This window comes from Oncorhynchus keta, chromosome 13, assembly GCF_023373465.1.
Source record: "Oncorhynchus keta strain PuntledgeMale-10-30-2019 chromosome 13, Oket_V2, whole genome shotgun sequence".
NCBI classification, from domain to species: domain Eukaryota; kingdom Metazoa; phylum Chordata; class Actinopteri; order Salmoniformes; family Salmonidae; genus Oncorhynchus; species Oncorhynchus keta.
This window is the reverse complement of record NC_068433.1, coordinates 5,386,312-5,400,533: the sequence shown is the minus strand read 5'-3', so window position 1 is coordinate 5,400,533 and position 14,222 is coordinate 5,386,312. Positions and strand designations below refer to the sequence as shown.

Here is a 14,222-nt window from a genome sequence, read left to right as displayed (position 1 = left end):
AGGGCCAGTGGCGACCTGTCAATCAGGGCAGAGCCCCACCTGTTTTGAGCCCACCCTGTTTAGTTATTTTGGCATTAATACGTGTCACATATCAGTGTGCAAACAATCTAAAAAAGAATAATTAATAAAGCCGCATACAAACATGGTCTCTACTTTTCTTTCTTGAGTAAAAGCAGCTCCAAAATGCAGTTGTTTCAGCCAAGTTCAGGGCTTTCTGTGGTGGTGGGGCAGTCAGAGGAAAATACGGAGTGTTGGGTTTGGTAATGCTCTCTAGTTTGCGCTGTGATTTGCTCAGTGTTCTGTCACTCATGGGGACACTATGTCACTGCAAAATCTACAGGTAGAGCTAGAAAATTCAAGCCCCTTGGGTGCTGCCATAGAGTTACATTAGAAGTGCTCATTCAAGAAGGCTCAAGGTCATTGGCCACAGATAAACATCACGTTATATCTACCGTAGCTTTGATTGGACTGATCATGTCAACTTCAAAGTCTTAGCTAGCAAGCTAGACAAGCAGTCATCATCATGAATCAAGTCGACAATCTACTGCAAAATCCTTTTCAATCCTTGTCATACGAAGAGAAATTATGAAGCTAAATTATAGATAAAATGTAGCGGTGCTCATCGGCCATTGGACATAAACATTACACAACAAGTTGAAACTCACAAATTCAACAATGAGTTGTTTGGAAGGAATCAGTGGCTAAACAGCAAAACAATCAATAGCCTGCTATTCAGTGGAGTTGTTGTGTGGTCCAAGTCTGGGTTTGAGGGTCTCTGTCAATTCAGCATTACTTCTGGCGTTCAAAAAACAGAAAAGGAAATCTCAGACAGTATGGGAATGAGGTAGTGAAAATCCGTGAGGAAAATACCTTTTGAATGGTCATCCAACTCTTTCTAGATTGTGTTGTAATGTATTGTGATGTAATGTATTGTGATGTAATGTATTGTCAATGTAGCAGTGATGTAATGTATTGTGATGTAATGTATTGTGATGTAATGTATTGTGATGTATTGTGATGTATTGTGTTGTAATGTATTGTGATGTAATGTATTGTGATGTAATGTATTGTAATGTATTGAGATGTAATGTGTTGTGATGTAATGTAATGTGATGTAATGTATTGTGTTGTAATGTATTCTGATGTAATGTATTGTGATGTAATGTATTGTGATGTGTTGTAATGTATTGTGATGTAATGTATTGTGATGTATTGTGATGTAATGTATTGTGATGTAATGTATTGTGTTGTGTTGTATTGTGATGTAATGTATTGTGATGTATTGTGATGTAATGTATTGTGTTGTAATGTATTGTGATGTATTGTGATGTAATGTATTGTGATGTAATGTAATGTATTGTGTTGTAATGTATTGTGATGTAATGTATTGTGTTGTGTTGTAATGTATTGTGATGTGTTGTGATGTATTGTGATGTAATGTATTGTGTTGTAATGTATTGTGATGTAATGTATTGTGATGTAATGTATTGTGATGTATTGTATTGTATTGTGATGTAATGTATTGTGTTGTGATGTAATGTATTGTGATGTAATGTATTGTGATGTAATGTATTGTGATGTAATGTATTGTGTTGTGTTGTACTGTATTGTGATGTAATGTATTGTGTTGTATTGTGATGTAATGTATTGTGATGTATTGTGATGTAATGTATTGTAATGTATTGTGATGTGTTGTAATGTATTGTGTTGTATTGTGATGTAACCAGGTAATGTATTGTGATGTAATGTATTGTGTTGTATTGTGATGTATTGTGATGTGATGTATTGTGTTGTATTGTGATGTGATGTATTGTGTTGTAATGTATTGTGATGTAATGTAATGTATTGTGATGTGTTGTAATGTATTGTGTTGTATTGTGATGTATTGTGTTGTAATGTATTGTGATGTAATGTATTGTGTTGTATTGTGATGTATTGTGATGTGATGTATTGTGATGTAATGTATTGTGATGTATTGTGATGTGTTGTAATGTATTGTGTTGTAATGTATTGTGATGTAATGTATTGTGATGTATTGTGATGTAATGTATTGTGATGTAATGTATTGTGTTGTAATGTATTGTGATGTAATGTATTGTGATGTAATGTATTGTGATGTATTGTGATGTAATGTATTGTGATGTAATGTATTGTGATGTAATGTATTGTGATGTAATGTAATGTATTGTGATGTATTGTAATGTATTGTGATGTAATGTATTGTGATGTAATGTGATGTAATGTATTGTGATGTATTGTGATGTAATGTATTGTGATGTAATGTATTGTGATGTAATGTATTGTGATGTGTTGTAATGTATTGTGATGTAATGTATTGTGATGTAATGTATTGTGTTGTAATGTATTGTGATGTAATGTATTGTGATGTATTGTGATGTAATGTATTGTGATGTAATGTATTGTGATGTAATGTATTGTGTTGTAATGTATTGTGATGTAATGTATTGTGATGTATTGTGATGTAATGTATTGTGATGTAATGTATTGTGATGTAATGTATTGTGATGTATTGTGTTGTAATGTATTGTGATGTAATGTATTGTGTTGTAATGTATTGTGATGTATTGTGTATTGTAATGTATTGTGTTGTAATGTATTGTGATGTGATGTAATGTGTTGTGATGTAATGTGTTGTGATGTAATGTATTGTGATGTATTGTGATGTGTTGTATTGTGTTGTAATGTATTGTGTTGTATTGTGATGTAATGTAATGTGTTGTGATGTAATGTATTGTTTTGATGTATTGTGATGTAATGTATTGTAATGTATTGTGATGTAATGTATTGTGATGTAATGTATTGTGTTGTAATGTATTGTGATGTAATGTATTGTGATGTAATGTATTGTGATGTATTGTATTGTATTGTGATGTAATGTATTGTGTTGTGATGTAATGTATTGTGATGTAATGTATTGTGATGTAATGTATTGTGATGTAATGTATTGTGATGTAATGTATTGTGATGTGATGCTCCGACCTGAAGATCACTCTGCTGTTGGGACCTGCTTTGTGTAGGCCCTAACAGTTTGTCACCGTTCCAGTGCAGTTACTGTATTGTTTAGTGTTGTGTTGTGTAGTGGCTTTGCTGGCATCCCCCAAAAACATTTTTGAGTTTGTCCCACCAAGATTGTCATGCTAAAATCGGCACTGTATAGGACTATACATCAATCTAGAACAGGATGATCTATTTTGGATGGAGAGCGAAAGACGAGTGCTCGCGCAGATGTAAAGCAAAGAAATTAGAGCGATTTTTAGTTTTAAAACTGCAGCTGCAATAGAAAAATAAATAAAAATCTTTACAATTAAAAAAAATGGCTGCAGAAAATGTCGGTCAACCTGTCACAATACAACAAGTTACAATGATGAGGTGATAGGTCTACACATGCATTGTGAACTGCGCTCCGTACTGAGATGGGCTGTGTCCCTCACCCTAAACGTTGATTTATCACGCAGACGTGGGAGAAGACAGATTTAGACATATCATTTAGCAGGTCCATTTCACACCACGCTGTTCATATAAATAATGTATTATAATTTCCCAGTTTCTCGCAGTTATTTAACCCGGGAAAGGGAGTGGTTTTGGGGCGGTAAAATCTCGGAAACCGCGTTCCCGCCATTCAATCCTAATCTGTTCTCGTTTTACAAGATATAAAACTCAGTAACAGTTAAAACATTTTAATTTGGGAAGTATTTTGTCTGCTACATGTGTCAAGTCTCTAAATGAGACAAACAACTGCACACGGCATATTCAATTAGTAATGTCTCTCCATTATTTTAGATGAAAATGCTCAAACTCCGAACATATCGCAGTGCGTGTCCGGATAGCACTTCGCTCTGAAGTCTTGCTGACTCGGTTGAAGGGGCTATCAGAGGGTCTAATTAGGCCTTAGACCCTCCACAATCTGTCCAATCAGATCTCCCGTCTACACAGTATGATTCCCAATCTGTCCAATCAGATCTCCTGTCTACACAGTATGATTCCCAATCTGTCCAATCAAAACTCCTGGTGTGTTAGTGTAGTGCTAGATCAAAAAAAAAAAAAAGCCTGTACACCCTTGAATTCTACAGCAGCACTAAGGTTGCCCAACCAATGAAATATAGAACAACAAACGAATATCTTGACAAATAAAAAAATGTATCTTTTATTGGATGGTCGATACCTGTTTTCATAAAGTTCTGTAAAAAGATTAAACAATACAGTATCAGCAATGGCAACAATAATTCATTCACTCAAACTAAAATGACATGTTTTTGCTTTTTAATAATAATTGTAAAAACAATCTAAGTAAGTGCAGGCAGAAAGGGAACGCTGTAACAAAATGGTTGCTTTGTGTCAGTGGTCAGTAAGGCATTATAAGGTCTGTCTGGAGGACAGTGTGACATTGCTGAAAGCTGACTGTGGTGCAGTCGCCTTGGTTTGGCAGTGGTCCGTAGTGGGAAACACACACACACACACACACACACACACACACACACACACACACACACACACACACACACACACACACACACACACACACACACAGTGCAAAGCACTGATATTATCTGAGAAGATTGATGTCCCTGTCAGCCAGTCACACACACACACCGACACACACACACACACACATCTCCCTGAATATAGGAAGAGAAAGGACTGTGGATGGAGTGACCACAGAATAAAGGACTGTGGATGGAGGGACCACAGAGAAAGGACTGTGGATGGAGAGACCACAGAGAAAGGACTGTGGATGGAGTGACCACAGAGAAAGGACTGTGGATGGAGTGACCACAGAGAAAGGACTGTGGATGGAGGACCACAGAGACTGTGGATGGAGTGACCACAGAGAAAGGACTGTGGATGGAGTGACCACAGAGACTGTGGATGGAGAGACCACAGAGAAAGGACTGTGGATGGAGTGACCACAGAGACTGTGGATGGAGTGACCACAGAGAAAGGACTGTGGATGGAGTGACCACAGAGACTGTGGATGGAGTGACCACAGAGAAAGGACTGTGGATGGAGTGACCACAGAGAAAGGACTGTGGATGGAGGGACCTCCTCCAGCTCCTCATACTCACAGAGAAAGGACTGTGGATGGAGTGACCACAGAGAAAGGACTGTGGATGGAGAGACCACAGAGAAAGCTGCAGTGGCTCTACATGTTACCATTAGTATATTATTGTTATATCCTTGAAGAGACAGATGCTGCCTTAAATCAGCTAGGCCATCTCTTCACTGGGGCGCAGTACTCAGAACCAGAGATCCGCATAGACACTGACCCCAGGAGCAGGAGCGTGTGTGTGTGTGTGTGTGTGTGTGAGGAGGACTCTCTCAAACATACATAGGGTGAGGTTAATTCATTCTCTACTAACAGGTCAGACAGAGTGTGTGTGTGTGTGTGTGTGTGTGTGTGTGTGTGTGTGTGTGTGTGTGTGTGTGTGTGTGTGTGTGTGTGTGTGTGTGTGTGTGTGTGTGTGTGTGTCCGTCATGTGTTTGCACACATCCACATGTGTCTAGCCAGCAGGTCGTAAGGCGAGACGGTTATGAGTCACTGGGGCCGGGCCTGGCGTGGGAAGAAAGGTTCTGTCTCAGAGGGCGTGGCTAAGGGGTCGGCCGCCGTCATTCTAAACTCGGACCCTTGACCTCTCTGGATCACCACCAGCACGCCAATCAGAATCCAGAAAAAGAAGTTCACCCACACCGCAGTCTGGCGAGAGAGAGAAGAAGACAAGGGGGGTGATGTTGTCAGATAAGTGTGTCGATACTGACCCCAGACCTGTACAGTCCAGTGTAGAACTCTGTTAATACTGACCCCAGACCTGTACAGTCCAGTGTAGAACTCTGTTAATACTGACCCCAGACCTGTACAGTCCAGTGTAGAACTCTGTTAATACTGACCCCAGACCTGTACAGTCCAGTGTATAACTCTGTTAATACTGACCCCAGACCTGTACAGTCCAGTGTAGAACTCTGTTAATACTGACCCCAGACCTGTACAGTCCAGTGTATAACTCTGTTAATACTGACCCCAGACCTGTACAGTCCAGTGTAGAACTCTGTTAATACTGACCCCAGCGTTGTACAGTCCAGTGTAGAACTGTGTTCCAGTGTAAGGACTGATCCAGGTCCGAGACTGAGCCTCTTCACAGCTAGATAGAGGGAGAAAATCCAGAATTCATTCATTTGCAATAGGAATGTTTACACACTTTACAAACATCCAAGTTTACACACTCCTGCCCACAAAACTACACTCCACACAATACTACTGTCCACACAATACTACTGTCCACACAATACTACTGTCCAAACCATTTAGAGTCGTATTGGTAGTAGCAGTACTCACAAACCATTTAGAGTCGTATTGGACGTAGCAGTACTCACAAACCATTTAGAGTCGTATTGGTAGTAGCAGTACTCACAAACCATTTAGAGTCGTATTGGTAGTAGCAGTACTCACAAACCATTTAGAGTCGTATTGGTAGTAGCAGTACTCACAAACCATTTAGAGTCGTATTGGTAGTAGCAGTACCCACAAACCATTTAGAGTCGTATTGGTAGTAGCAGTACTCACAAACCATTTAGAGTCGTATTGGTAGTAGCAGTACCCACAAACCATTTAGAGTCGTATTGGTAGTAGCAGTACTCACAAACCATTTAGAGTCGTATTGGTAGTAGCAGTACCCACAAACCATTTAGAGTCGTATTGGTAGTAGCAGTACTCACAAACCATTTAGAGTCGTATTGGTAGTAGCAGTACTCACAAACCATTTAGAGTCGTATTGGTAGTAGCAGTACTCACAAACCATTTAGAGTCGTATTGGTAGTAGCAGTACCCACAAACCATTTAGAGTCGTATTGGTAGTAGCAGTACTCACAAACCATTTAGAGTCGTATTGGTAGTAGCAGTACTCACAAACCATTTAGAGTCGTATTGGTAGTAGCAGTACTCACAAACCATTTAGAGTCGTATTGGTAGTAGCAGTACCCACAAACCATTTAGAGATTTTATATGAAGAAAAGCTAGTTTCGGCAGATGTGTATGGTACCTGGTGATGTTGGGGACAGCGTGTAGGACAGAGTCACACAGAGAGTCTCTTCCTCTCTTCAACACACAGCCCGTCACCAGGAGGAAGAAGAGAAACACGCCACACACCACCAGGGTCACGTTGAGCCATAGACGCTCTCTGGAAACACACACACAACACACACACACACACACACACACACACACACACACACACACACACACACACACACACACACACACACACACACACACACACACCATACAGAAACACACACCATACAGAAACACACACACACACACACCATACAGAAAACACACACACACACACACACCATACAGAAACACACACACACACACACCATACAGAAACACACACACACACACACCATACAGAAACACACACACACGAATGACGGACACACACACAGGTCATAAGGTTAGACAGACATTGCGGAATGTTGCACAATGCACATAATAATGGGTTAAAAATGGCAACACCTACACATTAGTACATGGAGTCGCCAAATCAGGAGGAAGTCCACAGAACGGAAGGAAACTGCAGACTGAGCTCTATTTTGGTGGCTTCTGGTACATTCTAATGACTTGACTCAATCTGATTCCGAATTAACACAGGTACCGAGAGGCGGGACATCACTGGCTTTGTGACTGACAGGCACCTAGCCTATTAACACAGGTACCGGGAGGCGGGACATCGCTGGCTTTGTGACTGACAGGCACCTAGCCTATTAACACAGGTACCGAGAGGCGGGACATCGCTGGCTTTGTGACTGACAGGCACGTAGCCTATTAACACAGGTACCGAGAGGCGGGACATCGCTGGCTTTGTGACTGACAGGCACCTAGCCTATTAACACAGGTACCGGGAGGCGGGACATCGCTGGCTTTGTGACTGACAGGCACCTAGCCTATTAACACAGGTACCGGGAGGCGGGACATCGCTGGCTTTGTGACTGACAGGCACCTAGCCTATTAACACAGGTACCGGGAGGCGGGACATCGCTGGCTTTGTGACTGACAGGCACCTAGCCTATTAACACAGGTACCGGGAGGCGGGACATCGCTGGCTTTGTGACTGACAGGCACCTAGCCTATTAACACAGGTACCGGGAGGCGGGACATCGCTGGCTTTGTGACTGACAGGCACGTAGCCTATTAACACAGGTACCGAGAGGCGGGACATCGCTGGCTTTGTGACTGACAGGCACCTAGCCTATTAACACAGGTACCGGGAGGCGGGACATCGCTGGCTTTGTGACTGACAGGCACCTAGCCTATTAACACAGGTACCGAGAGGCGTGACATTGCTGGCTTGTCAATAGAGAGCACTAAAAGATGCATATCGTTCATTCTAGTGGGAGAGGGCTATAAGGACTTTTCTGACTAGCGAATTTAATCTTTTAAATGACAAGAATCCTTGTTAATGAAATGGAATGCTAGCAGATACCCATAGACTCCCAGTCATTGCGCGCTAACACTAGTTAGCATTGTCTCGCAAAACTACCTCTAACTTCCTTCATACTGCACATGGAGACATAAAAGTGGTATCCACAAGTTCATCTGACTCCGGGGAAGAAGATAACGGACCTGAAGTATTTATTTAACATTTAAAAAAAAATCCCTATGGAAAAGCAGCCCCCCAATATTAAAATCGCAGTGCAGCTTTCTCCTTCTCTTCGCTAATGATGTGTGTGTTCAGTCAGGAAAAAGTCAAGGGGTCTGAATACTTTCCCGAATGCTCTGTATATAGATAGACATGTACAGTGATATGTAGAGAAAGACTCACCTGTTAACCCCTCCATCCAGACAGCATGTATATATCCAGTACAGTGATATAGAGAAACAGAACACTGCTACGCATACTGAGATAGCAGAGACAAAGTAACAGAGCGAGGGAGAGCTGGAGGTCTGGACCAATAGGGAGTCTGATGACGAGTTGTGATGTACTGTCCCATACAGGATACAGAGACCACTGAAACTCCCCTGGACAGAGAGAGGGGGGTAGGGGGCGAGGAGGGGTAGGGGGGCGAGGAGGGGTAGGGAGGGAGAGAGATCACCAGCCATTGTTAGTTTAAATGTACTGACAATCCACAAAATTGACAACATGACCTGTCATAGTGCTTCAAAGAACCCTCTGTCCTGTCTGTCTGTCTGTCCCTCTGCCCTGTCTGTCTGTCCCTCTGCCCTGTCTGTCTGTCTGTCTGTCTGTCTGTCTCTCTCTCAGGGGCATAATTTCAGCTAAACCACAGATTGGCAAAGCTTAATTAGTGAATTTATACATTTAGTTCAAAGGTTTTACCATGCTGTAAGGACCAGCAACATTGACTCCAGCCATTATCACCTTTAGTTGCTGTAGCACCATGCACCCCAGAGTCAGTAGGGCACGGAACGTTTACCCCAGAGTCAGTAGGGCACTGAACATTCACCCCAGAGTCAGTAGGGCACTGAACATTCACCCCAGAGTCAGTAGGGCACTGAACATTCACCCCAGAGTCAGTAGGGCACTGAACATTCACCCCAGAGTCAACAGGGGACTGAACATTCACCCCAGAGTCAACAGGGGACTGAACATTCACCCCAGAGTCAGTAGGGCACTGAACACTCACCCCAGAGTCAACAGGGGACTGAACATTCACCCCAGAGTCAACAGGGGACTGAACGTTCACCCCAGAGTCAGTAGGGGACTGAACATTCACCCCAGAGTCAGTAGGGCACTGAACATTCACCCCAGAGTCAGTAGGCCACTGAACATTCACCCCAGAGTCAGTAGGGCACTGAACATTCACCCCAGAGTCAACAGGGGACTGAACATTCACCCCAGAGTCAACAGGGGACTGAACATTCACCCCAGAGTCAGTAGGGCACTGAACACTCACCCCAGAGTCAGTAGGGGACTGAACATTCACCCCAGAGTCAGTAGGGGACTGAACATTCACCCCAGAGTCAGTAGGGGACTGAACATTCACCCCAGAGTCAGTAGGGGACTGAACATTCACCCCAGAGTCAGTAGGGGACTGAACGTTCACCCCAGAGTCAGTAGGGCACTGAACATTCACCCCAGAGTCAGTAGGGGACTGAACATTCACCCCAGAGTCAACAGGGGACTGAACATTCACCCCAGAGTCAGTAGGGGACTGAACATTCACCCCAGAGTCAGTAGGGGACTGAACATTCACCCCAGAGTCAGTAGGGGACTGAACGTTCACCCCAGAGTCAACAGGGGACTGAACATTCACCCCAGAGTCAGTAGGGGACTGAACGTTCACCCCAGAGTCAACAGGGGACTGAACATTCACCCCAGAGTCAGTAGGGGACTGAACATTCACCCCAGAGTCAGTAGGGCACTGAACATTCACCCCAGAGTCAGTAGGGCACTGAACATTCACCCCAGAGTCAGTAGGGCACTGAACATTCACCCCAGAGTCAGTAGGGCACTGAACATTCACCCCAGAGTCAGTAGGGGACTGAACATTCACCCCAGAGTCAGTAGGGCACTGAACATTCACCCCAGAGTCAGTAGGGGACTGAACATTCACCCCAGAGTCAGTAGGGCACTGAACATTCACCCCAGAGTCAGTAGGGCACTGAACATTCACCCCAGAGTCAGTAGGGCACTGAACATTCACCCCAGAGTCAGTAGGGGACTGAACGTTCACCCCAGAGTCAGTAGGGCACTGAACGTTCACCCCAGAGTCAGTAGGGCACTGAACATTCACCCCAGAGTCAGTAGGGGACTGAACATTCACCCCAGAGTCAACAGGGGACTGAACATTCACCCCAGAGTCAGTAGGGGACTGAACATTCACCCCAGAGTCAGTAGGGCACTGAACATTCACCCCAGAGTCAACAGGGGACTGAACATTCACCCCAGAGTCAGTAGGGCACTGAACATTCACCCCAGAGTCAGTAGGGGACTGAACATTCACCCCAGAGTCAGTAGGGGACTGAACGTTCCCCCCAGAGTCAACAGGGGACTGAACATTCACCCCAGAGTCAGTAGGGGACTGAATGTTCCCCCCAGAGTCAACAGGAGAATAGTAAATAAGCGTCATTGCTTTTCTATGGGTTTATTTTGGACCTAAGCTTGGACCTTCCCTCCTTTGGAACAATGACTCATATTGTTAGGTCAGAGACATAAGCATCTCGTCATTATATACAGATCTCTGCTATCCATAAAGACAGCCATACTGTCACGTTCTGTCCATCGTTCGTATGTGTTTTCCTTGTTTTAGTGTTGGTCAGGACGTGAGCTGGGTGGGCATTCTATGTTGTGTGTCTGTGTAACAGTATAATTTTAAACCGTCCCTCGCCCATACCCGGGCGCGAACCAGGGACCTTCTGCACACATCAACAACAGTCACCCACGAAGCATCGTTACCCATCGCTCCACAAAAGCCGCGGCCCTTGCAGAGCAAGGGGAACTACTACTTCAAGGTCTCAGAGCAAGTGACGTAACCGATTGAAACGCTACTTAGCGCACACCGCTAACTAAGCTAGCCGTTTCACATCCGTTACATCTGGTTTGTCTATTTCTATGTTTGGCCTGATATGGTTCTCAATCAGAGGCAGGTGTTAGTCATTGTCTCTGATTGGGAACCATATTTAGGTAGCCTGTCTTGTGTTGGGTTTTGTGGCTGATTGTTCCTGTCTCTGTGTTTTGCACCAGATAGGGCTGTTTTCGGTTTTCCACATTTATTGTTTTGTAGTGTTCATGTTTATCTGTTTTTATTAAACATGAGTCAATATAACCACGCTGCGTTTTGGTCCTCCTCTACTTCACCACAGGAAAACCCTGACACATACAAATGGTCTGCATGGTCCTAAAGTAAAGTCAGTCCTTCTAATACCTCTAAACTACATTTGTCTTTTAATCGGGATTGGAATGATTTTAGTAGCCTATTTTAAATGGTTGGTGTCGAGCTTGCATACCCAATTGACGCCCCTTCTCTCTCTCTCTGTCTCTGTCTCGGTCATTTTGCTCTTGACTCAAAGCATGCGGTCTATAATTTGACACTCTCTCTCTGTCTCTCTCTGTTTCTCTCTCTCGGTCATTTTGCTCTTGACTCAAAGCATGCGGTTTATAATTTGAAACCAGGAGACCGCAGCCAGGTCACATGATAAATGTCTGTATCAGAGCTATTGGGTTTTAGTTCCACGTTACTATAGTTACACATGACTGTGTCACATCTTTAGCGTCACTTCCCAGGACTGATAATTTAGGAACAAATGAAAGCTGTTTGTAAGAGAGGTCATGTGTCACTATAGAATGTGGCCAGTTGGCTATTGTAGGTTGAACATGAACTTGAACCAGGCTAAATAGCTTAAACTTGCACTATGCAGAAATCGCTCCAGCATTTCCTGGTTGCTAAAACTATTAATAGTTTGCCTAATTTCAGTTTACATGAAAATAACATAGTATCGTGTAGAGAATATATTTTGTTATACTGTTGTTTCAGCCGTTTGAATCTGGTGTACAAAACCGAAAGTTAAAGACGCAAAAAGCAGAACTTAATAAGTGTACGCATAGAGATAGCACACAGATAACAGAAGGGCATCTTATTTCACTTGCTTTCAAGTAGAATGATGAATTTATAACTCACATTTTATACGTGAATTTGGTCGTCCCCCCGAAAAGGTTACATATGGCCACTTGGTCGAATGAATATAGCGTATGGCCCTGCCCTGGTCGAATGAATATAGCGTTAAAAGGATTGAAGTGGGTTTTCCCGTAGCCATACTGGTACAGAATAAGGATGGTGAAACTGGTACAGCATTAGGAGAAAGCAGCGAGGCAGTCAGTCATATGACCCGTTTCATACACTTTCAGAGTCCTGCTTTCTCCTAATGTATAATACGCGCATTCAATCATAAGACATCCATCTATTCTCCCCCAGTCAAACTCATTCTATCTGGTGATTCAGATAAAGAAATGTCAGCTTGGAAAGTAAATCAAAGTAAAACTTTTACAACTGCGACATAACAGTCAGTCCAAAGCAGACAGCCAGTCGAAACAGTATGTCAACATTAGCCTACCAGTGTCTGCAAAGTTAACATGAGAAGACGAAACGTTTTTAACTTTCTTTACCTGTGTGATAGTGAGAGAAGCTGCCGTGACGATTCCACAAACGAAACAACTTGCGTACAATCCCATCTCGAGGAGAAGTAGCCACGGTATCTTCGCTATTGCCATCATCGTCCCCTACTCAATCAAGCCCCCTCTCTCTCTCTCTCTCTCCGGGATCTAACGGACCGCCTGACTGACAGACGGAACCAAGCCGACAACCGGAACGCGCTCCAACCGTTTATAACTGCGTTCTGGAACTCCCTCCGAGGCGCGCATTCGACACAGTTGAAAACCACCGGTGCATGCATCCGGAGGGAGAAATGTCCAATACAAACTATAACTATCTAGAACAACTCTTTGACCTGCCCTGTCCTGGTGTGAAGAATTGAATGATAATCTCATCAGATAATTTTACATGGATATTGTGGTGGTTTCTCTATTTCTAGATGCGCAATAGAGGCTTGTTGGAGACCCCCAAATCCCAATATTGACTAAGAGAAGGGGGGAGGGGGGAAAGAGTGATGGGGAAGGGGGCAAGAGGGATGGGGGAGGGAGGAGGGATGAGACAATGAGAAGAGAGAGCGAGAGCACCAGGGAAAGGGGAGGAGCCAATGAGAAGGGAGAGCATCAGGGAGAGGGGAGGAGGGAGGAGACAATGAGTAGGGAGAGCATCAGGGAGAGGGGAGGAGGGAGGAGACAATGAGTAGGGAGAGCATCAGGGAGAGGGGAGGAGGGAGGAGACAATGAGTAGGGAGAGCATCAGGGAGAGGGGAGGAGGGAGGAGACAATGAGTAGGGAGAGCATCTGGGAGAGGGGAGGAGAGGAGAGCATCAGGGAGAGGGGAGAAGGTAGGAGACAATGAGTAGGGAGAGCATCGGGGAGAGGGGAGGAGAAGGAGAGCATCAGGGAGAGGGGGGAGGGAGGAGACAATGAGGAGGGAGAGCATCAGGGAGAGGGGAGAAGGGAGGAGACAATGAGTAGGGAGAGCATCAGGGAGAGGGGAGGAGGGAGGAGACAATGAGTAGGGAGAGCATCAGGGAGAGGGGAGGAGAGGGAGAGGGGAGAAGGTAGGAGACAATGAGTAGGGAGAGCATCAGGGAGAGGGGA

General features: G+C 44.0%; 1 protein-coding gene across 3 annotated transcripts; it reads right to left on the bottom strand.

The window, feature by feature from the left end:
- Positions 1-4,141: 4,141 nt before the first annotated feature.
- LOC118391834 (transmembrane protein 179B-like) lies at positions 4,142-13,595 on the bottom strand. 3 transcript variants are annotated; one of them, XR_008062240.1, is made up of 6 exons: positions 13,137-13,587; positions 8,838-9,034; positions 7,053-7,190; positions 6,077-6,155; positions 5,111-5,713; positions 4,142-5,061 (listed from the first exon to the last, which is right to left on the bottom strand). XR_008062240.1 is itself a non-coding variant. In XM_052459131.1 (5 exons), exons 1-5 carry the CDS (start codon positions 13,242-13,244, stop codon positions 5,555-5,557), a joined length of 681 nt encoding a protein of 226 aa, XP_052315091.1. In that variant the 5' UTR covers positions 13,245-13,587; the 3' UTR covers positions 4,142-5,554. The 3 variants fall into 3 exon arrangements, 2 of the variants coding, with proteins under 2 accessions (XP_052315091.1, XP_052315092.1); XM_052459131.1 differs by having other exon boundaries at positions 4,142-5,713; XM_052459132.1 differs by lacking the exons at positions 4,142-5,061; positions 5,111-5,713 and adding an exon at positions 5,879-5,911 and having other exon boundaries at positions 6,041-6,155; positions 13,137-13,595.
- Positions 13,596-14,222: the final 627 nt, after the last annotated feature.

Bases quoted from the DNA above. Each gene is read 5' to 3' on its own strand.
- LOC118391834 (XM_052459131.1), bottom strand. From the start codon at position 13,244: ATGATGGCAATAGCGAAGATACCGTGGCTACTTCTCCTCGAGATGGGA. The intron at 7,191-8,837 runs GTGAGTCTTTCT...GTGTGTTTCCAG, and splicing joins CTGGATGGAGGGGTTAACAG to AGAGCGTCTATGGCTCAACG. The intron at 6,156-7,052 runs GTACCATACACA...CCCTCTATCTAG, and splicing joins GCTGTCCCCAACATCACCAG to CTGTGAAGAGGCTCAGTCTC.